This window comes from Phoenix dactylifera, chromosome 16 (genome assembly GCF_051530095.1).
Source record: "Phoenix dactylifera cultivar Ajwa chromosome 16, Ajwa_hap1_PhDact_Kaust_v1.1, whole genome shotgun sequence".
NCBI classification, from domain to species: domain Eukaryota; kingdom Viridiplantae; phylum Streptophyta; class Magnoliopsida; order Arecales; family Arecaceae; genus Phoenix; species Phoenix dactylifera.
In genome coordinates this window covers 14,056,258-14,080,879 of record NC_143205.1, presented here as the reverse complement: position 1 = coordinate 14,080,879, position 24,622 = coordinate 14,056,258, and the positions used below count along the sequence as shown (strand labels likewise).

At 42.3% G+C, this 24,622-nt stretch overlaps 2 protein-coding genes and 1 long non-coding RNA gene across 4 annotated transcripts in view; 2 read left to right on the top strand and 1 right to left on the bottom strand.

The window, feature by feature from the left end:
* The window catches only part of LOC149751133 (uncharacterized), a 75,209-nt gene that overhangs the window by 3,776 nt on the left and 46,811 nt on the right, over positions 1-24,622 (bottom strand). The gene's annotated exons all lie outside the window — the stretch shown is intronic.
* LOC149751135 (actin-3-like) lies at positions 3,496-11,105 on the top strand. The gene is made up of 3 exons (XM_089927855.1): positions 3,496-3,956; positions 10,516-10,658; positions 10,769-11,105. The coding sequence occupies exons 1-3, from the start codon at positions 3,605-3,607 to the stop codon at positions 10,832-10,834; spliced, it is 561 nt and encodes a 186-aa protein (XP_089783981.1). The 5' UTR covers positions 3,496-3,604; the 3' UTR covers positions 10,835-11,105.
* LOC103699752 (receptor kinase-like protein Xa21) lies at positions 13,079-17,498 on the top strand. 2 transcript variants are annotated; one of them, XM_088712739.2, is made up of 3 exons: positions 13,079-13,349; positions 13,452-16,017; positions 16,288-17,498. In XM_088712739.2, exons 1-3 carry the CDS (start codon positions 13,188-13,190, stop codon positions 16,662-16,664), a joined length of 3,105 nt encoding a protein of 1,034 aa, XP_088568865.2. In that variant the 5' UTR covers positions 13,079-13,187; the 3' UTR covers positions 16,665-17,498. The 2 variants fall into 2 exon arrangements, with proteins under 2 accessions (XP_088568865.2, XP_008779978.4); XM_008781756.6 differs by having other exon boundaries at positions 13,079-16,017; positions 16,288-17,496.

Here is a 24,622-nt window from a genome sequence, read left to right as displayed (position 1 = left end):
AAAAGTGATAGATTTATAGAGTGCTTATGTTTGGTTGACCATCCACTTTCCTAGTAAAGTTATGTATAATTCCTATTATACCCTTAATAAAAATTAGGTCTTTAATACCTCTTTAATGCTAAAGGGCCTTTTTGAAAAAAAATAAAGATGGAATGATTCCCGCCTCATGGAAAAGTAACTTTCCATGTTTCTCATGGAAAAGACTTTTCCATGAAATGTGGGAATCATATTTCCATGGGAATACAACTTTTCTATCTCTCTCCTTTGAAAACTCCAACCAAACAAGAGGCATTTCATTACTTTCCCGTTGACCACACTTTCCTCCCTTTTTTTCCCGCGAACCAAACGAGCCCTTTAAGGTTTGGGTCACCAAACTTATTTTAATTCCTTTCCCGAACTAACCTCAAAGACCGTTCCATCTGTTGCGGCTAGAGGTCCTGGATTCTAACAATGAACTCTCAAGGAGAGAAGATACCGAAGGATGGAAAACGAAGTTCTAAATGGTTTCTTACCAATGTAAATTGTGCTCTCAAAGGTTCTAACCCCTTGTGGCTAAGGAATTTTAAATAATTAGAATTGCTAGATTTGTCATGGAATTAATTGACTGGAGCCATTCCATGGTGGATGCGTGAGCTGGATAATGTCTTCTACTTGGACTTGTCTATTAATTCACTGGTAGGGGAGACTCCTCTAAGTTTGACTCAACTCGAGAGCCTTCTGTTTGAAATTCCAAATGGGGATACATTCTCAGAAGAGTTTGCGGTATTCATCAAGAAAAAACAGACTATTGAGGCATGACACACTGGGTACCCACGTTTTCCTCCAACATTACATAGAGCAAGAAGCGGGCAGGTTTTGGGTTGACTGTAACGTTACTCCATTATGACTTGGGTTACCTAAAATCAAAACACAGTAACAGCTTCTCCATACGCGGAAGTAAGCTTGCATACAACCCGTCTTTCGTAGACTCCACGGGAGCCTCAAGTCCTAGGACATTTTTTTAAAATGTTTGAGAAACAACTTATTGAATGGATCCATCTGGAATGTGTTTGGGAATATCTAAGCATGAGTCACCTCTCTGTTTCTGTACCTGCTGAATTCTTGGGCATGTGCGACTCATTGATGATGGATTTATCATTCAATGGTCCTTCAGGCTTCAAGAATAATACCTCAATCTCTTGCCGAGCTAAACGTTTTGTCATCCTTCAGCATGGCCCATAATTGCTTAAAAGATCCAATCCCAATAGGAAGCCAGTCCTTTAGCTTCCCTAACACATGCTCTGAAGGGGAACTTGGACAATGTGGGGACTATTTCTTCTTCTGTAACTCAATTGAGGGTGCTGCCTCCCCTCCACCCGCATTAAGCATGGATCGTGAGGCAATGATGCAAGAGGACGAAAATTCCATCATAGGATTGGCAATTGTCATGGGAGCTATAGTTGGCTTTGCTGCAATAAATATCTCAAACATGATTGCATGGAATACTTTTATGATACAGGAGAGGTTGAGAAAATTGGAGGGCTTTTATTTTGGTTTTATGATACAAGAGAGGTTGAGAAAATTGGAGTACTTCATTTTGGTTCTGTTCTGTGGAAGCACCATAGTTTTAATGGTCCAATTTTTATTATTCGAGAAATTATTAAATACCTCTATAATGCTAGTGTCGTGATGGATGCAATTTTTATTATTAAACATCTCTATAATGAAGTCAGTGTGGTCGGACAATTTGCAGGCGTAGTAGTGGAGGCTATAGGATTTGGGAATCGAACAAGTTATAGTCTTGCACCCATTCTACATGAGTTGCTTGGTCACAAGCAAGGTGAGGTCCAGGTTTAGGTAAATCTAGACCTAACCCGAGACTTATGTTTTTTTTTTCCATACCCTGCCCAAGGATCAGGTTGGGTCCGGGTTTGGGGGAAAATAACATCATATCCGATCAGAGTTTTCAACATGACAGTTACCATATTGTTAATATGGAGTCGTTATTGTACAGTTAAGACACGTTAAGCCAAATTAAGTAAAGGATCAGTATTCTATGCAATAAAATGGTTGGCCCAAGGATCCTCACCTAAGCTTATTTGTAGACTATTCTGTACAAATTTTCTTTCTTCCATCTTGTTACTCTATTATTCTGACTTAAGTGTCGGGGGATTCTCTACTGAAAACTTTCTGATGAGTGAACTTCTTGCGGGTTGACTTCGAAGAAGATCAGTTCATCTTTGCTTTGGTTTCATTCGATCTTACTTAGCTCGGTTCTTACCGATCTCAAATCGAGCCGAGCAATTTTTCGATCTTGGTTTAGAATTTAACGACAACATGACTAATAATTTCTCGTTAAAAAAAGATGGATGGTCTACGATGGATCAGATATATACAATCAAACCTATTTCTGCGGAGAGTATTCAAAGAGCGCGCATTGGAGGGAGTATTCTTTGTGAGATGGGTGCTGGGGGCAGATCGCATCATCATCGAGGGGGACTCCGCCACCTCGATCTAGGAGATCCAGGAGGCTGGGGGTGCTAATAGGGGCGTGCGGTTGATCCACAATATTCGTCATCTACTAGGCGAATGCATCTTTCATCGAGCCTTACATGTCTACAAAGAGGCCACCAGTGCAGCGAACTGGGTGGCTTCCTATGCGGCTCATCATACAGAAGATTTCATCTGGATGGACTAGACTTCTGTCCCATTTATCCTGTAGTCTGTCTTATTTTCTGGCTTATTGGGTGATATTTATATCCGTTTTGTATAAGTGTACCAAAAAAAAAAAAAAAAACGAAAGAAAAAGAAGGTTGCTTAATTTATTGTTCCCACAACCGGGCATTTTACTCTTGGACGACCAACCGAGCTGGCACATGATGTTGTGCATGTCACACCAAGATTAACATCCGTTCCCCATCCAGGCAACAGAGAGAGCTGCACTCATGCTGCACTGCCACCTGCACACAGCACTCCACGAATTTCGCACGATGTACCCAGGAAAGAGAAGTACCAAGACTTAAGACTCGGCGAAGCAAAAGAGGAAAAAAAAAAAAAAACGAAGTCTTCAGCACGGTTTCTCCTGGATAGAGAGAGAAGAGCTTTAATATCTTATTAAAAAAAACGAAGTCTAAATGAAAATATCGTACGTCACATACACGGATACATCAAAAAAAATTAAAAAGTAATACATCAGGGAGAGCACTAAGCAACTCCGCCTCTCCCACCTATAGATGGTCCTCCAAGTGGTTGCTAGCAAAAGAAGCCACCCAATTTGCAGCTCCATTGGCCTATCTAAAAACATGCTTCATCTGAATCACCATCCCATCTCAAACAATTTTTCAGAAATAATTTTTTCTCATGTTGAAACTATCATAGTCTAAATTATGCAACGAAAAACACATCATGAAAACTTGACAACAATGCTTTCAGGCTCATTTTTTTCACGTTAAAAATTGATTACCAAATGCTTGTCCATATCAGCTTAATCTGTTCACTCTGCCCAGGTATTGTGCTGGACTCTGGTGATGGTGTCAGCCACACTGTCCCAATCTATGAGGGATATGCACTTCCACATGCTATCTTACGGCTTGATCTTGCTGGTAGAGATCTGACGGATGCTCTGATGAAGATTTTGACTGAGAGGGGGTACTCCTTCACTACCACAGCCGAGCGGGAAATTGTTCGTGACATTAAAGAGAAGCTTGCTTATGTAGCGCTTGATTACGAGCAAGAGCTCGAGACTGCCAAAAGCAGCTCGGCGGTTGAGAAAAGCTATGAGCTACCTGATGACCAGGTCATCACCATTGGGGCCGAGCGCTTCAGGTGCCCTGAGGTGCTCTTCCAGCCTGCTCTCATTGGTATGGAAACCCCTGGTATCCACGAGACTACCTACAATTCTATAATGAAGTGCGACGTGGATATCAGGAAAGACTTGTATGGGAACATTGTGCTTAGCGGAGGGTCCACCATGTTCCCGGGCTGTGAGATTCGGGCTGAAGTCGGCAGCCCCAGCCGACTTCAGCCCCGTCTTCCTCTTTTGGAAGGGGCGTAGCAGGGGATCGCAGACGCGATCCCCTCCATCTTCTTCGGGCACAGAGGGGCATCCCGCGGCTGCACCGCGGTCATCCCGCGTCCACCTCGCGGCCGCACGCACGGCCGCTGATTTCGCCTCCTCCGCAATTCCCGCGGCGGAGAGCCGTTACAATGAGGCTATAAAACCCCCGTTCCTCCTCCTTCGGAGATCACCCGAGCCCTCCTCCCTCTCCTCCGTCTCCTCCTCTTCCTCTCCTCCCTCTCCTCCCCCGGCTCTTGCCTCTCGAGTGGTCGGTGCCGCCCGATCGCCGTCCGAATCCCCTCCGCAAGCCTTCCCCTGTTTTGGAGATTTGCTTCCTCTCGGTTCCAAGTGCCGCCGCCGCCGCTTGACTACCGGATCGAGCCACCGGCAGCCGAGATCTTCCTCCCACCGCCTCTGCCACCGTCGGTAAGCCCTCTCTTGCCTTGATTCCATGCCAAATAGCATGTTTTCCTCCTTTGCATCGGCCCACACCGAGACCATTCTCGGTTCTTCTTCAACGCCGGCCGTCGCAGCAGCCACCGGCTGCCACCGTGGCCGGCTGACCGTCGACTGGACGACGGCCTCCGACCACCCAGGCCGGCCACCCCGCCGATCCTCTCTCTCCTCCATCTCTCCTTCTTCCCCTGTTCGTGGAGGGGGGTTTGGGGAAGGAAGAAAGCCCATTGTGGGCCGTGGGCACTTTGTTGGGCCGTTGGGCCCAGTCCCCTGCGGGCCCAACTTGGGCCCAGTCCCTGCGGGCCCAACTTGGGCCCAGTCCAGTCCGGTTGGGCCCAGTAGGGCAGTACCCATGTGGGCCCAACTTGGGCCCAGTTCAGACCCAACCCTAGAACCTGAATCCGAAACCCAGAACCCGAAACCCGAACCCGTTTGGCCAATAAATGGAATTTTACAGTGAAGCCCTTGACAGTATATTATTTCACAAAAGGGACTCCTGTAATTTGTATTTGATCCCTATAGGAAAGATTTATTACATAAAGGTCCCCAACTATATTTATTTAGTCCCCTCACTCAAGTTTTATTATAGAATAGTACCCTGTAATTAAGTATTAGCCCCTGCAATGCATAAATAATCCATTAGAGACCAACTTTGGGGGGCCCTATTAGGCTGGATCTATGCGGGCCAATTGGGCCGTGTCCGATATGGGCCCTATCGGGCCATGCCCATTATGGGCTAATTCTGAGCCCTGTTGGGCCATGTCCAATAGTATTACTTTTGGTTTTGCTTAGCTCTGAAATTTACAAAGAAATTAATTAAATGTTAACAGGTGAACCTGATCCGCCTACCTGAAGTAGGTATTAAGCGAGAAGAGGTAAGTAACTTAATACTTCAAGTGTGATTTCTGAATTATTTAATAAACTGATTATGTTTTGATATATGTTTTGCTTTCAGTAAAATGGGTCAGACATGTTAAATTTTATTTGAAAATCATGTTATATGCTCTGAAATCCATGAAATATATTTATATATATATATATATGCATTCTCAGCATGGCTATGATCTGTTCTGTTCTGGCCCCGCCAATGGGGATTATACGTTGGACCTGTCGACTTGTAATCTGTGAGGAACCGGTTTCGACACCGTACCACCGGTGATTAGAATAGTGGTATTTGGACACCGTACCACCGGTGATTAGAATAGTGGTATTTGGACACCGTACCACCGGTGCATAATAATAGTGGTGTTTGGCATCTTGTGCAACCCATGCCACTGGGTTACGTGGCCGTAGCCTATTATGTTGAGATTCTGATATAAGAGTTTTTGAAAAAATGATAATAAGTTTTGAAAACAACAAATGATGTTATTTATGATTTATTCCAGACATTATCCTGTATTTTGATCTGATATGCTCTGACCCCACTCTGGGGTATTTTGTTGCTTACTGGGCTAGTGTAGCTCATTATTCTGTTTTCTTCATTTTTCAGATCCAAAGGCTTGATCACACGGGATTGGGGAGTGCGTTAGATTTTCCGACGATTCCTTCAGTTATTGACATTTTAGTTAGTTTAGTTTGGACATTTGAATTATGTTGGCATATGCTATTTTGAAATTTTGTAAGTCTGCTTTTGAACAATTTAAATAATTATGTCAATTTTGAACATCTGTATCTGCTTTGATGTAATCCGTTGCCTTGCACGCCTGCGCGGCCCGCCGTGCGGGCGTGCGGCGTCTGCCGCGCCTCGGGCTCGGGGCGTGACAGATTTGGTGGTATCAGAGCTCAGGTTTCAAATTCCTAGGGATTGTGTTTGAAATAGTCAGATGGAGATTAAGTTTTAGGATCTTTAGGATTCGTCGAAAAGTTTGAGAGATGGGTAGACATTAGGCCATTAGACGAAGGTATTTATTGCTTTTATTATTGATAAATTTGTGTTATTTTATCAGAATTTTGAAATGCTAAAATTAGAATGCAACCTAATTATGGTCGTTACCAAAGTGTGAATAAGCTACTATGAGAGTTTTCTTGGTGGAGCAATTTGTATTTCAAGTGTTGATTAATTAGATTTTGACTAAATTAAGTGAAGGAATATTAATCATGAGATATTATCGTGCAATGTAATTATTTTGGAAGTTTAACTTGATATCAGGCACTATGGATATTGCTTCTAGTTGAAGTTAATTATTTTGGTGGCAAATTAAGATTCATCTATAAAAAATGTTTAAAGTTTGGTCTAGAAAATATTTATTGAAATCTGTATGTGGATCATGCATGGAACTCGTATATAGAAGGAAAATATACTTGGGGATGAGACTTAAGAATTTTTATTTGGCCCTAACCCTTGAGACTTGAAACAATTAAGATTGATATTCTGATGGATCTCAATGTAAAATCATAGAGCTTATATCTTGGAGGAATTTCTTGTAAATCTTTGAACCAGATTATTTGATTTTTGTGAGTTAAATATTTATTAATCAAGGCTATGAGTTGATTGTGGATTTTGTATCACCATATGAGAAATGCAAGTGGGATTTCATGAGAGGCCCAAATAAGTTTAGCCTAAAAGAAAAGATTCGGAATGATTGAGTAAGCTCCTGAGTAAGTTAATCTAGAATCTTTTAATTATCAAAGCTTAGAATAAATATCAACTTGTATAATGGAATTGCCAAGGAAAAATAGAATTGGCTTAGTTCAAATTTGGATCTAGAATATGATCACTTGATCATATGATGGTATAAGTACGACAACTATCTCAAGGGTTAATCATGATCTAGTGTACTTGGGAAACAAGGATAAAATTTTGTTTGGATATTAAAAAGAAAAAAAAATTGCTGATGATGTGGGATCAATAAGAAAGTTTGGAAAATATTGATCTGAGTTGTGCAGCAGAAATTTGATGAACTGAGTAAATTCAAACTGGTCAAAAATATTGACTGTGTTTTGGTAACATGTTATGATGAAAGACTATATTGTTCAATAATGAAAGATTTTGTTAATAAAGGAAGGTGAATACTATTGATTCTCAGATCAATCCTGATATGATTATGTTATTTCTTGAATAGACTTTGCTATTTTTGGGTATGCTAAGAAAATAATAATAATAATAATAATTTGAACGTATCATGACTCGGGTTAGTTGATTGTTGATCAAATATGGTCTAACTTGTTAAGTATCTGAATAAACCATGCATTATTTGCTCCCATCTTATAATTTATAAGTTTAAGTTAAAAGCTTTGTGGCATATTGAATCATGGTATCAATACTTTGCCTTTTTAGACCTGCTTTTGTGATTTGATGCAAATCATTTTTGAGATAAATCGTTGCTATCTAATGATCATTAGTACATATTCATTTTGTGAATCATATTCTTAGCAATATAATGATTTAACTCTAAGGTTGGTCATTATCATTTGAGGGATCAGCACACTACCTTGATAAGTGTATGAGATCCATTTCATTTCAAGTTTTATCTTAAACGCAACTAATTTTAATCAATCCTACTGTGAATCGATCCTGATCCGATTTCGAGTGAACATGCATCAAGATGATAATTTCAATCTGAGATTTTAGTTAGTCACTTATCTAGTGTTAATCTTGCAAGTTTATATGAAGGTTTTGATAATTGATTCAAAGTTATCTATCACACTGATTTTGATCGAGGAGAATGAGATCTTGGATTTATATTACTCAATAGGCTGAGCATTTCTAAATTTGAAAGACATAGTTCTCTTAAATTTCGAGGACGAAATTTTTTTAAGGGGGAGAGAATGTGAGATTCGGGCTGAAGTCGGCAGCCCTAGCCGACTTCAGCCCCGTCTTCCTCTTTTGGAAGGGGCGTAGCAGGGGATCGCAGACGTGATCCCCTCCATCTTCTTCGGGCACAGAGGGGCATCCCGCGGCTGCACCGCGGTCATCCCGCGTCCACCTCGCGGCCGCACGCACGGCCGCTGATTTCGCCTCCTCCGCAATTCCCGCGGCGGAGAGCAGTTACAATGAGGCTATAAAACCCCCGTTCCTCCTCCTTCGGAGATCACCCGAGCCCTCCTCCCTCTCCTCCGTCTCCTCCTCTTCCTCTCCTCCCTCTCCTCCCCCGGCTCTTGCCTCTCGAGTGGTCGGTGCCGCCCGATCGCCGTCCGAATCCCCTCCGCAAGCCTTCCCCTGTTTTGGAGATTTGCTTCCTCTCGGTTCCAAGTGCCGCCGCCGCCGCTTGACTACCGGATCGAGCCACCGGCAGCCGAGATCTTCCTCCCACCGCCTCTGCCACCGTCGGTAAGCCCTCTCTTGCCTTGATTCCATGCCAAATAGCATGTTTTCCTCCTTTGCATCGGCCCACACCGAGACCATTCTCGGTTCTTCTTCAACGCCGGCCGTCGCAGCAGCCACCGGCTGCCACCGTGGCCGGCTGACCGTCGACTGGACGACGGCCTCCGACCACCCAGGCCGGCCACCCCGCCGATCCTCTCTCTCCTCCATCTCTCCTTCTTCCCCTGTTCGTGGAGGGGGGTTTGGGGAAGGAAGAAAGCCCATTGTGGGCCGTGGGCACTTTGTTGGGCCGTTGGGCCCAGTCCCCTGCGGGCCCAACTTGGGCCCAGTCCCTGCGGGCCCAACTTGGGCCCAGTCCAGTCCGGTTGGGCCCAGTAGGGCAGTACCCATGTGGGCCCAACTTGGGCCCAGTTCAGACCCAAGCCTAGAACCTGAACCCGAAACCCAGAACCCGAAACCCGAACCCGTTTGGCCAATAAATGGAATTTTACAGTGAAGCCCTTGACAGTATATTATTTCACAAAAGGGACTCCTGTAATTTGTATTTGATCCCTATAGGAAAGATTTATTACATAAAGGTCCCCAACTATATTTATTTAGTCCCCTCACTCAAGTTTTATTATAGAATAGTACCCTGTAATTAAGTATTAGCCCCTGCAATGCATAAATAATCCATTAGAGACCAACTTTGGGGGGCCCTATTAGGCTGGATCTATGCGGGCCAATTGGGCCGTGTCCGATATGGGCCCTATCGGGCCATGCCCATTATGGGCTAATTCTGAGCCCTGTTGGGCCATGTCCAATAGTATTACTTTTGGTTTTGCTTAGCTCTGAAATTTACAAAGAAATTAATTAAATGTTAACAGGTGAACCTGATCCGCCTACCTGAAGTAGGTATTAAGCGAGAAGAGGTAAGTAACTTAATACTTCAAGTGTGATTTCTGAATTATTTAATAAACTGATTATGTTTTGATATATGTTTTGCATTCAGTAAAATGGGTCAGACATGTTAAATTTTATTTGAAAATCATGTTATATGCTCCGAAATCCATGAAATATATTTTTATATATATATATGCATTCTCAGCATGGCTATGATCTGTTCTGTTCTGGCCCCGCCAATGGGGATTATACGTTGGACCTGTCGACTTGTAATCTGTGAGGAACCGGTTTCGACACCGTACCACCGGTGATTAGAATAGTGGTATTTGGACACCGTACCACCGGTGATTAGAATAGTGGTATTTGGCATCTTGTGCAACCCATGCCACTGGGTTACGTGGCCGTAGCCTATTATGTTGAGATTCTGGTATAAGAGTTTTTGGAAAAATGATAATAAGTTTTGAAAACAACAAATGATGTTATTTATGATTTATTCCAGACATTATCCTGTATTTTGATCTGATATGCTCTGACCCCACTCTGGGGTATTTTGTTGCTTACTGGGCTAGTGTAGCTCATTATTCTGTTTTCTTCATTTTTCAGATCCAGAGGCTTGATCACACGGGATTGGGGAGTGCGTTAGATTTTCCGACGATTTCTTCAGTTATTGACATTTTAGTTAGTTTAGTTTGGACATTTGAATTATGTTGGCATATGCTATTTTGAAATTTTGTAAGTCTGCTTTTGAACAATTTAAATAATTATGTCAATTTTGAACATCTGTATCTGCTTTGATGTAATCCGTTGCCTTGCACGCCTGCGCGGCCCGCCGTGCGGGCGTGCGGCGTCTGCCGCGCCTCGGGCTCGGGGCGTGACACGGGCATTGCCGACCGTATGAGCAAAGAGATCACTGCACTTGCTCCTAGCAGCATGAAGATCAAGGTGGTGGCACCACCTGAAAGGAAGTATAGTGTCTGGATTGGAGGTTCCATCTTGGCTTCTCTAAGCACATTCCAGCAGGTAAACCATTATCAATTGTCCTCTCCCCCCAATTTTGGATCTGCCTTCTTGCCCTATTTTCTTTCTCCTCTGATGATTCTATTTGCTTGGCCTTTTTGAATGCATTGCAGATGTGGATATCCAAGGCAGAATATGATGAATCTGGACCAGCTATTGTTCACAGGAAGTGCTTCTAGATGTTCTTTCAGGATATTGGTTCTGCATCTTTATGTATCTGATGGTAGTAGATGCATCTGAGGTATGGTCTTGTTGGTTGGTTAATTTTATGTTTGATTTTTTTTTCTTTTTTTGCCCTTTTTTGATTTTTTTTTTGTTTTTGTTGGTTGGACTCTTTTTCCACCTTGTTATATCGGATATATTGTTATCTAAGTATGCTAAATATGTACCTGTGCAAGTAGTTTGGATTGAGCTACTCTGAAGGTCAATGCTTTGATGAAATTTCTACAACGCAACTACATCCTCCGTTGATCATGTTTAGATTTGTTGTTGGGTTTGTTTGTTGATCTCTTCAGTCTTCTTGCTAGAAGAATTGTTTTTTTTTTACCCGCATTCTGACTATCAAAGCAGTATGCACTTACACATGTTAGTCTGTAGTGGTTGATGAGATTGTGGTTCATATCTTTACTCGTGCATAGATGTGGAAAATGTGCGCAATTTAAGCGTCCCTATGTACTCCTACAGAGATCATGTGTAGATCACGTGATGCATCTTTGAGGGACATCAATATCCGGGAACATCAAATTCAGAAATTCCTAGCATTATCCTCCAGTAAAAGTGTTCTACTATTAAGACTCAGTATTATCCTTCAGTGAAATGGTTTTACTTGTTAATGAATCCAAAGGTTAACGTTGCATGCTAGTCTGGGGCAATTTGTTGGACTTTCCATTCATGGTTTCTGCATACTTGACCATGAAAATACTATTATTCCGAAGAAAAGGATCAATTGTAAACTTTGATTAATGGGAGCTTTAAGAGACCTACGGGGGAGTGCAAGATCTCCTCGCTGATCATGCCTTACAATTTATGAAGAGTAGCTATGGTTATCTTTAGTTTTCTTTTTCTTGTTTTTTTTTTCAGAAACAATTTAGGCACGTCCTTAGGGCTTGAAATCTATCCAGAAATTTACAATTTTCTACAGAACTCTCATCCAGGCCATACTTAGAAAAATAATTTATCTATATTCTTTTATATATTCAAAAGTGGCTTTGGAATATGTCCAATATTCTTCTAAGTTGCTAAGGTTTTATTCATTTTTTTTGTGTAATATCTTTTATGCCTCTCGGTTCTACTTCTTTGTCGATTGAAGTCCAATTTACACTTTTGACCCATGCAAAATTGAGAGAGTTAGATGATTCATAGGCATGACAAAAAAAAATAATGGAATTTGTTAAACTGAAGACTGAAAGGATCCAATCTCTACTAAAAACAACAAGAAAAGAATTATATAATCATAATCGTTGGGAAGAAAAAAACGTAAAACTAACTGATTAAAATAAAAAGTTAGATATATTAAGTAAGAAATATGAAAGACTCTTTGGATTCCGCACAAGAAAATTGCCAAGAAAGTAAGACTTTAGAGTTTGTTAGTGTATTAGAATAAGAAGAGATATTTTAGGAACAAGAGATAAGATCATTTTATCTAGCTGATGAAAAATTAATTTATCCACCTTTGAGATGGTTAAGTGTTTCGACTCATTTTACGGATAAATTAATGTTCATAGAAACTTTTTTTTTTTTCTTTTAACCTCCTGTGCGTGCCTGGATGGTGCTACTTTTTTGGCGTTTGCGAGTGGGTTCCAGATTTTGTTGGGGCAGTCGTAAAAGTTGGGTGAGGACGATATCAGAGGATCAAATTGATGAAATGTTTGGAAGGGGATAGGGCGTCCTTCTACGTATATAATGTTAAAATAACAAAATCTTTGGCGCGTGTCAAAGACGTTCTCAGGTTTAATCAAGTTCAGATCTGGATCATTGTCCATTTATTAGTCGTCTTCTTATCTGTTCTGCCATGAAAAGATAAGAAGAAGACTAATAATACTAGAACATCTTAGTAGTCTTCCCTGGAAGACAAGCACATCTTAGTCAAAGAGATTAGATTTCCACTGATGTTGCACTCAAAAAAAATAAAAAAAAAAGAAAAACAGTGGTCCAAGAAGTTTCGCGCGGTGTGCCCTGGAAGACCGGTACCCCGTCTTGTTCAGCGGCGGAACAATAAAAAATGCAACGCCTCCCACGCGCTTGTTTCGGGGGCTGCATTCTTTCCAATCAATACAAGACTTTCCAATCCCACTAGACTAAAAAAATATATTATTATTTTGAATTGTTTAATCAAAAGTATTATTAGAAATTTAACAATATTTTTATATAGGATTATTTCCAAGTAGCTATAAATGGAGCTCCTCCAGATATCACCCGGCCAAGAAATCCCACTAGCTATAAAGCCTGCATGCATGCTCTTGGAAGGTCATCCAAAGCCTCCACCAAGCTATATTGTTCATTGTTTTCCTCTCAGACTTCCAAGTAGCGCACATGGGATATCTCTCCAACTCACAGAGGGCATGCTCTTGGTGGTCGTCTCTTATGCGTGCAACTCTTCTTCTACTCTTGTGTCCTTTTGTGCTCTCATCTCCCCAATCTCCTTCTATCACCACCAGAACTGCAACCTCCTTCGTGGGCAGCAACAGCAAAAGCGTAAGTGACCACTCAGCTCTCATTTCATTTAAGTCTAACATATATCATGATCCATATGGGGCTCTGTCTTCCTGGGACAACAAGTCGCTTCATTTCTGCCAGTGGCAAGGCGTCACATGTGGTAGTCGGCACCCTGAAAGGGTCATTGCTCTGGACTTACCCTCCCTTGGCCTGGCCGGAACCATATCACCATTCGTAGCCAACCTCACCTTCCTCAGAAGACTAAGTCTCCAAGAGAACAAACTTGATGGATCCATCCCTCAAGATCTTGGCCATTCGCATCGGCTGCAACATCTCAACCTAAGAGCGAATTCTCTACAAGGACAAATTCCATCCAGTCTTGGCAACTGCAGACATCTGAGTTGGATTGACTTACGTCACAACAATCTCAACGGACAAGTGCCCCATGAGCTGGGATCACTTCCTCAGCTCATCGGCTTGATCCTCCGATCGAATAATCTTACGGGAACCATGCCAACATCTTTGGCCAACCTCTCCTCTTTGGACAAACTTGACTTGTCGCACAACATGATTACGGGCGATATCCCACGTTGGGTAGCGAACCTGACCTCTGTCACCTTTTTTAATGTTGAAAGCAACACTCTGTCGGGAGGCATTCCATCTTCATTATGCCGTCTTCCCTCTCTTGCTGTCCTCGGTGTACAAGAAAACCAGTTATCAGGCATGATTCCTCCCTGTCTATACAATCTCTCACACATCCGTATCTTCAGTGTGGGAATCAACAGTCTCGAAGGGACCATCCCATCTGACATAGGTAGTACTCTTCCCCACCTCATAAATCTCGACATGATCGGCAATAACTTCACCGGACTTGTCCCTTCTTCATTATCCAATGCTTCTGGACTGGTTACAATTCAGTTACAACTAAACAATCTCCATGGAAAAATCCCATGTAACCTTGGAACCTTACAGAACCTATCGATCCTGTCACTTTACGGGAACCAACTAGCAGCCAAGGAGGCCGACGATTGGAGCTTCCTCGCTGCTCTAACCAACTGCAGCAAATTGAGAGTACTATTGATCGGTGACAACAACCTCTCTGGTGTCTTAACCAATTCCATTTCCAACCTCTCCACAGATATCCAAATCCTCGATTTTTCGCAAAACCAGATATCTGGAAGCCTGCCTTCAGATATAGAGAATCTGAAAAACCTGGCTGTAGTTTACATGAGTGCAAACCTTCTCACTGGTAACATTCCTGCCTCTCTTGGAAATCTTAATGCACTGAATGCACTGGAAATGTCTCTAAACTCTTTCTCCGGCCAAATCCCACCTTCATTGGGAAACATTAGTCAGTTGAATGAACTGTATCTGGGAGGAAACATATTGAGTGGAACCATTCCAACCCACCTTGGAAACTGCAAGAACTTGCAGTTACTAGATCTCTCCTACAATCAGCTTACAGGCCCTATACCCATAGAGATTCTTAGCCTGCCTTCTCTATCCCAATTCCTAGACGTATCACATAACGCACTACAGGGGTCCTTACCTTCAGAAATTGGCAACCTGATAAATGTCAATAACCTCGATGTTTCTGAGAACAGATTGTATGGCGAAATCCCTGATAACATTGGCGAATGCGTGGTCCTCGGAAACCTTAATATGAGCGGTAATTTTTTTGATGGGGTAATCCCGATATCGCTGGGCAAGCTAAAGGGCCTTCAATTTCTGGACCTCTCAAGCAACAACCTGTCCGGGCCTGTACCAGAATATCTCCAAATGTTTCAGTCGCTCCAGTTTCTGAATCTCTCTTTCAACGACCTTCAAGGTGAGGTTCCGCTAGGTGGGGTCTTTGCAAATATGAGCGCATTTTCCCTAATTGGAAATCGAAAGATGTGTGGTGGAATTCATGAACTGCACCTGCCACCGTGCCCCTCTACCCAACCCCATGGGAAAAAACACAAAGCTGCTATCTTGTCAGTGATCATCTCAGTTGCCAGTGGAGTTCTAGGCTTGACTCTGATTCTCTTCTTCGTTTTACTTTACCGGACTCGAAAGACAAGAATGAGACGTCCATCCATGGCTACCATGAGAATAGAACATGCTAGAGTCTCTTACGCCGAATTGGTCAGAGCAACTGATGGGTTCTCTTCAGCAAATCTGATTGGTGTTGGGAGTTTCGGTTCTGTATATAAAGGGGTCATGGATTGGGATGATGTAAAGGTGGTTGCTGTAAAGATACTGAACCTTCAGCAGCAGGGGGCCTCAAGGAGCTTCATAGCTGAATGTGAGGCCTTGAGAAGCATCCGACACCGAAACCTGGTCAAAATCATAACTGCATGCTCTAGTGTTGATTTTAGAGGTAATGATTTCAAAGCATTGGTTCTTGAATTTATGGAGAATGGAAGCCTGGAACGATGGCTGCATCCGGAAGTGCATGAGCAATGCCCCATAAGGAATTTGAATTTAGAACAGAGAGTAAGCATAGCCATTGATGTGGCTTCTGCACTGGATTACCTTCATCATCATAGCCCGGTGCCAATCGTGCATTGTGATCTCAAGCCGAGCAACATTCTTCTGGACGGTGACATGACTGCCCGTGTGAGCGACTTCGGGCTGGCGAAGTTTCTCTCTGAATCTACTAACTCATTCTCCATATCTGCTAGCTTGGCGGCGATAAAAGGATCGGTTGGATACATCGCTCCAGGTGAGACTCCATGTACAAATTTTTCTACTTCTCATTTTCTTCCTATGTAGGCTAATATAGACTAATAATGAGCAGCTAAAGACAGATAGGCCAATCTGGTTCAGTCATTATAGTACAACATATTTCTACCTTCTGATTTGAATTTATGCTTCTAATATAATCTTTCGGTGGCATAGAGAAATGATCCACTTCTTTGTTTTATTTGTGGAGCGATTTATCTTGAATGTTTAATTATGTTTTTGCCGTTGTCTTTGTACAAACATATTTCAGAGTACGGTTTGGGAAGCCAAGTATCGACCCAAGGAGATGTGTACAGCTATGGAATACTTCTCTTGGAGATGTTTACGGGAAGGAGACCCACTGATGAAACCTTCAATGAGAGCTTAGATCTTCATCGATTTGCTGAGATGGCTTTTCCTAGTCAAATTATGAACATCGTAGATCCGCAGTTGATACGAGAGGATGAGTATGAAATTATCGATGACATACAACAAAGGTGCGCTAAACAAGACAGGATACAAGAGTGCTTAATTTCTGTGATCAACATTGGGCTACAATGTTCTGGCAAATTACCCAAAGAACGAATGCATACGGGAGATATTCTTAAAAAAATGACTGCAGCGAGGCAGATACTTGGCAGGGTCTAAAGTCATAGAGAATGGTCCACAAATATTAGTTAGATATTATGAGGGCTTACGTAAACATGCATTAATTTGTGCCTTCTGTTAGTTCCCTAAGCCGCTTGTTTTTGCTGTTGCTTTTTGTGCTCATTCCCTTATACCTGTTTTCAGTTTTTGGTTTTCGCCTTTTGTCTGGGCCTGCTATTGTTTGAGGGGGCTCTCTTTGGATTTGAAATGAGTCTTGTCATAGTTGCACGAGCCATGTTTTCCTTGACACACGGGAGAGGACACTTTCTGCCTCCATCTTGCTTGCGATTTGTATATTTCTACCTCTTATTTTGATGCTTTTTATCTTTTAATCCTTCCACTTGGTAGAGAAAAGGAAACAAGCGAGTATAAAATGTGTTGTGATTAATGGAAATGTTTAGTGTTAATTAACGTGATTACTTTTGTTTAATCTTTCTCAATAATAAAAAGTGTGTTAACTGTGTACAAAATCAATATAAGTATATATAAAGTATCACGCCTCGAGCCCGGAGTGCAGCAGACATTGCACACTTGTACGGCGGACCGTACAGACATGCAAGATTGCATATCATATCGAAACAAGGACAAATTCTTGAAATTTATTTATTTTTTATGAATAATTTATTCGAAGCAAACTTCTAAAGTTTCAAAATACCATATGTCAACATAAATCAAATATTCTAACTAATCTATCTAAAATACCAATAACTGAAGGAATTATCAGAATCTAGTGCACTCTCCAATTTCGTACGATTAAGCCTCTAGATCTTCAAAACAGACAAAATATGATAATGAGCTACACTAGCCCAGTAAGCAACATAATACTCCAGAGTAGGGTCAAAGCATCCTAGATATTTAATCAAAATACAAAGTAATGACTAGAAAATAAATCCCAAATAACATATTTTTCTTTTGAAATTTACTAAGCATTTTTATAAAAACTCTGATATCATAATCCCAACATAAATAGATTGCGACCATGTAACCCAGTGGCATGGGTTGCACAAAGTGCCAGAAACCACTATTGTTAACCACAGGTGGTAACGGTGTCCAAAAACCACTATTCTAATCACTGATGGCGCAATGTCAAAACCAGTTCCTTACATATAATAAGTCGACAGGTTCAATGAATAATCTTCAATGGTGGGGACAGAACAGATCATAGCCATGCTGAGAATACATACATATAAAACAGATTTTATAAGTTGCCCTGTCATATTTTACAGATTTCATAACATATAACAAAATTTTAAAATGATTATTAACATACCTGATCTGTTTAACTAAGTACGATATAATATATATATATATAATCAATTAATAATTATTTTGCAAAATAATTTGGAAAACACACTTTGAAGTATTAGGTTAGTTATCTTTTTTCACTTCAATAATTCCACTTCAGTTAGACGGGTCAAGTGCACCTGTTTTAATATAATTAAAACATCATACATTTAATTATCATCTCAGAAGTCAAGCGGAGTCCAAATTAAACACTACTAGAGCACGACCTCATGCCCCAAATCAGATCGGTCAGCTGATAGTGTCCAACTGCCCACGTCGGTCCGAACAAGGTAAACTAAACTAATTAAGATCAAACATAATTTAACTGACTCAATGAAAGTTAATGATGACAGAATTTCAAAGAGATCTGACAAGGCCGAGGTAAAGAGTTGATCAACCGCCTGGGTACCAGGGCGGTTCAAGGTCTCCTAACTGGGTCAACTTAGATCCCAGCAACAAGTAAACAAGAGCTTAACTAGGATCCTTAAGCCTATCTAGAGAGAAAGAAGGAGAGGAGAGAGAATCTCAGCCTGGGTTCAATTAGGGGTGTGGGTTTGGTCCGTCATAGTGGACGGGCCATCCAAGATTGATCATCATATCTGGCCATGAATCAAGAGAGAGAAACGAGGACAGAATTAGAGAGGAGGGAGAAGAAGAGAGAGAGGAGGAAGGGGAGAGGAGAGAGAAAGGAGAGAGAGGACTCTCTTCTTCTTTCCCAAAACTGGGGGGAGCCATTCTCTCCTTCTTTTCTCGGAATAGGGGCGACGACCACCAGGAGGCCCAACCATGGCGACGATGGTCATCCTAGTGACGACCGCCAGCTGCGGCACCATTGGCGACGGTAGTCGGCACAAAGAAGAACGAAAGAAAAGAGGAAGAGGACTATCAAAGCACCAATCAAACTTGGCCTGATCATTGCCGATCTCCTTGACCGACGGCCACTCGAACTCAGACATCTCAGGAGGTGGTGAAGCTCGGCCAAACTTGGCGGCTGGCGGTGGCGGAACAAGGAAGAAAAGGGCCCGGGTAGAGTACTCTGTTTTTGGATGAAGGCTTGGTGATTTGCCGGCTTAATTCAAAAAAAAGCGATGGCTAGATGACCAAAAGGAAGAGAGAGAGAGGAGGCAGGAGAGAGAGAAGAAGAGAGAGGAGGAAGGAGAGAGGAGAGAGAAAACTCTCCTCTTCCTACTCAAAATAGGGGATCTTTCTCCCCCTTCCTTCACAATCAGTTCTAGGGGCGGCCATAGTGGCCAGCTCCAACGGCAACAGGAGGCGGCTCGGCCAACCTCAGTGGCCGACGGCGGCAAGCAAGGGCCGGCGACGAAAAAGAAAAGGAAGAAAGGGCCGAAAACAGGGGTTTCGGCCCCTCTCTTCCTTCCTTCGAGTTCTCCAACGGTGGGACTCTAGTGACAGCCGACAGTATCAAAAGGGACAAGCCCTCTTCTCCAGCGACAAGGGCCGGCAGCGAAGGAGGCCGGCAAAGGAAGAATCAATAGGGATTTTCAAATGTAAAGATAGAGGATTAATCAGAGCCTTTTTATTATCGAGTTTTTTTTGGTGAACAAAGAAACAGAGGAGAAGATGATCAAGGCTCATATCTGTGATTCCGGCGAAGCTTCCGGCGGCATTCCCAGCAACAAATCAAAGAAGAAAGACCCGGAAGAGAGCTCGGATCATGGTGATTTCCTTACATAAAGTAAGGCATACGTATTATTAAATATGAGAGACTGAAAGATGAAATTAAGATGAAATTAAGTATGACTACGTCATTAAGTGGGAGTCCAACTCATAATAAAATAAAAAAATAGAAAGACAGAAGAAAGAAAGAAAAGAGACTTGTAGTTACCTCTGTGATGTGTTCTGAATGGCATGTGGTACTGGCATGGGCATATCCCTATTGGACTGTGACACAATTATGCTTGTCATGGTTGTAAAACCGGATGATCTTATGCAGAAGAACTTTCCAATGCCCATGACTTCAGAACAAATATCAACAGAATACTTGCAGGAAAATTATACTATTGAGAATACAAAAACTTTATTAAATAATAAAAATATTGCAACTTAATTTTGAAGCAAAATTCTCTCTTTAAGGACAATTAACCCTTCTCTTCAAAAATATTTATTTCTTTAAAAAAATAATAAGAAAAGTTGGTAATCTTTATATGGGCCGAAGCCTCTATTTCGTTTCACAATAAGAGCCATATATGTTCGGGCATTGTGGAGAAGAGAGGGCTTTGAAAGCTCTCTCTCCCCCTCTCTCTGTCTCTTTCGGTCTCTGCCGCCATCTCCTTCTCACTCCCTCCCTTCCTCCCTCTCTCGTTTCCTCCTCCTTTCTCTCTCTCTATTTTTCTCTATTTCTTTCTTCCTCTCCCTCTCCCTCCTTGGTTTCTCGATCCAAAGGCCGGAATCATTTCGGATGGCTTTTGATACGGTTCGATACACCTCAAATCGGACTATTCGGGACAATACTATTGACCTTGATGCAATCTATATGATGTTGTAGTCCCTCTTGCGAAGATGAGGGGAGCTTGGGAGGATTTGGTTTATGCAGTCATTGCCTCCAATGTAATTCTTGGTAGGGACTCTTGGATGGTTATCAGTTGGTTAGTTGATCAGCAAATTTATATTGAGGATTTCCATCCTGTGCTGGAGGACATAAGGAGGATCATTACACTACAAAAAAAAGAAGCAAAGCTGACTCTTGAATGCCGACGCTAGGAAAAAGTATCGGCAAATTTGTTTCCCATGCCAAATTTTTCCGACGCTTTTAATCAACGACGCTTAAAAGCGTCATCATAGTCCTCAAGAGAAAACGACACCGGGAAGCGTGTGAATGGACCTAGGACGACGCTTTTACGCGTCATTGTTTTTTCCGAGCTACAACGACAGTTATAAGCGTCGGTCTAGCAAACGTAAGCGTCGATATTAGACGATGCGTATAAGCATCGTCGAAGGCGAGGATACTTCTTAGCCCGGCGCCCGACCCTGATCGAGCCCTTATTTCTCCTCTCCGGCGCCAACCGACCTGCTGCCCTAGCTTCCATCTTGCTCGTCTCCGGCGCTGCCCTATCCTTCCGTCTTCCTCCTCTCCGGTGCCGGCTGTCCGACTCCAACCTCCTCCCTCCTCTTCGGCGCCGACCGACCGATCCCAACCCCCTCTGCCTGAGGTATTTTTCTCCTCCTCCCTCCGCTCCCTCCTTCTCGCTTGTTCTCCTCCTCCGCCTCCTCTTGTTCCTGTGTTCGTTGGTATTTTTTTCTTTTTTTACTGATTCTCTAGCTTCGCCTCCGCCCGAGGATCTCCTCCTCCTCCCTCCTCTTCGGCGCCGTCCGAGCAGCCCTCAAGACTCGATCGAGTGGTATCCCTCCTGTCCGGAGACCTACGTCGACCGATCGACTTGTGGATTCAAGTATATAGTGATCAAGGGGAGACCCTGCAAGGTTCGTGCGAACTTTCGTTCATTTCTGCGATATTTTTTTTTGATCTGATTGATGGTTTGTACTATAATCTTCGCGTGCTTTCTCTCTGTGAGATGAGTTCTCTAGATTTCTTATGGATTAATGGTTTGGCTTGATCTATGAGAAGGTTTTTCTGGTGAGATTTGTCATGGATGTTTAGGGGTTACGGTGGCTCTATGTTGTTGAATTCTATTTGTCCTTAACACCCATCTGTAGCTATTGATGCCTGTTGTGGGAGGGGGCCGAACATAGTCCCACATCGGCTAGCAGCGGAAAGGTTCTGTGCCTTAATTGGGGGGCAAAATCCTTTCCTCTCGAGGCGCCTTTTGAAGGACAAAACCGTGAGGAGGGCTCCGGGTACGCTCGACCCCCAAAGCGGACAATACCTCAGAAGGAACGTGGTTCTCTTTCTCTGCTAGCTTAATGTGGGTTATGCTATTGCGCGAGGCTCCGGCCAAAGCGCCGTCTCCGCAACAGATGACGTCGTCTGTCGGAAGCGCCCTCTTGCCACAGGCTACCCTCCGGGACTGTGGGGGCTGTGTCGGGGTAAAAGCCCGGCCCAGGACCTTCCCGCCGGAGGGGCTATGTTGTGGGAGGGGGCCGAACATAGTCCCATATCGGCTAGTAGCGGAAAGGTTCTGTGCCTTAATTGGGGGGCAAAGCCCTTTCCTCTCGGGGCGCCTTTTGAAGGGCAAAACCGTGAGGAGGGCTCCGGGTACGCTCGACTCCCAAAGCGGACAATACCTCGGAAGGAATGCGGTCCTCTTTCTCTGCTAGCTTAATGTGGGCTATGCTGTTGTGCGAGGCTCCGGCCAAAGCGCCGTCCCCGCAACAATGCCCATGCTGATGGTATTCTGAATTTTGTACTTGCTATGTTCATTTTGTGGGGTGTACATATGTAAATGCCATGGTTATGGAATCTGTGGACAAGAGTTCCAGGGAGTCCTGTATCTGACTTCAAATAGGGTCACCTGTAACTGGCTTTCCAAGTTGCATCATATTGAACGAGACAATTTATCATCCTTTGCTCTTGTCAATCGATTCAGATATATCACATGTCAATACATAATGTAATATTGAGAAAAGCAGATATTACTGAAGACCTACTACAACAATATCAAACAAGAATCAGATTTCAATGACATTTGTTATGAATCAACTCCAAATTGCTGCCATATGATTTCTTAGTATACAGGATACATGCCAGGCCCATAACATGGTGAAGAACTTATACATATTATACAACTTCTTCCCATGAAACAAGTCAATTGAATCATAAACATATATGACACCCACGCACACATGCATCATGCCCGGTGCTTGTCTTGTAGGGACCAGGTCAATGAGTTGGCTTTTGAAAAATAAGTATTTATTGTGCAATAGCCAACCCAAGCTGATGACACAATCAGGTTTATCTTTTATGGGTATGTCTAGATCTATATTTGATAACAACTAAAACAATCTCGTATATTAATTTAAATGAAGAATTAAACCAGTTTTCAGTGAATATAAATTAGTATTATGGGTCTGTTAAGCAAGGTAAATTTACTCTTTGGAGAGAGTATCAACCTGGAATAAATGAAACTTGTCGAAGCAAGTTAGAATGAGTGTAGAAAACCTTTTTTGAAAGAAAAAAAAAACTATGGTACTTCATCTTTATACACATACAAGAATTGAGAATAATTCATGAATATTACCAAGATGCTGAACCCATAAACTTCAAACTTAAGGTTTATTACTTTTTGGTCTCTGATCCATGATGAGTCTGAAAGTGGGTGGTAATATGAGGTATGTCAGTGCTTTTGAGGGGACATATGTCCATTCATTAGGTATAAGCCAAGATATGTCAAGGATAATCCTGCAAAATAGGGAGACTTTTCTTAAGCCAAGTGTCACGCCCCGAACCCATCACCCGGGTCTGGCCCGCAACCGGCCGCATGAGCTCTAGAGCAGTGCCCTAAAGATCATGCAAGGCCTAAGATAAACAACAATTCCAATAAATCCATAACAAATTAATTAACTCAAATTGACAAATCCGAAATGTCCAAATAAACAATCGGTTCAATTACAAGATCTTCAAATGTTCATAAATAAAAGATAAGCTGCTTCTAACTATCTAGCAGTCAGACTCCATGCTGATCTTATTTCTCGTCCCACCTAATGGTCTCTACAAATCCAGTACCTCTGAAAAAGAAAGTAAATGTAGTATGAGCTTTTCCAGCCCAGTAAAAATCCCAACAGCCACACACGATAAAATCATAAAATAATCAAGTATCAAAATATATATATCATTTCATCATTTCAAAAGCTCAACAAACAACAAATATATGTAATCAGTACATATACACAAATCCTTTTCCACATTATGTGATCCATTCCCGTATTACTCAAATTCCAAAGTTTTCAAACTTTTCATTTTTGGCGTTGGTCTAACCAAGATCATGTCCCAGTCCAAGACTGCACAAATCCCACGCATAAGCTCGTGGCAGCTATCCCACGCGTAAGCCCGTGGAGGCTATCCTACGCATAAGCTCGTAGAGGCTATCCCACGCGTAAGCCCGTGGAGGCTATCCTACGCATAAGCTCGTAGAGGCTATCCCACGCGTAAGCCTGTGGAGGCTATCCCACGCATCAGCTCGTGGCAGCTATCCTACGCATAAGCTCGTAGAGGCTATCTCATGACAAGGTTAGTCCAACCCATATTACATGTCTAGTTTTACATGTTCAATCACATTCCCATCACATCTCATATTTTCATAAATTTTCAAAATATGTTATTTCTTCCCAAATGAATTTATCTCAATATATTCATTATAAACAACATGCACGCCTCATAGGTGCCGCATCAACTCATAAACAATAACAACATAATAATGAAAATATGTTGATAAAAATTCATCTCATATGTGTCATATCAACTCACAAGCAATAACAACAAAACCGTAAAATAAATCCAACGATAAATCAATATATGCATAGAAGTGCTCAGATGTAGGGATTCTTACAGAAATTGTAGACTGACTCAAACACAGTCCGAATCACAACCTACGCGCTGGGGTGCTGAGTCTCCTGATCAAAACCTCCTGGCTCTGCCGACTCTTCCTCTACAACATCAATTACAAATCACAAACTAAATCATTTAATATTTAAATATTCCAAACCATAATTGATATTTACTATGGGGTCCATAACCAGATCCCCAAACATCTCAATCT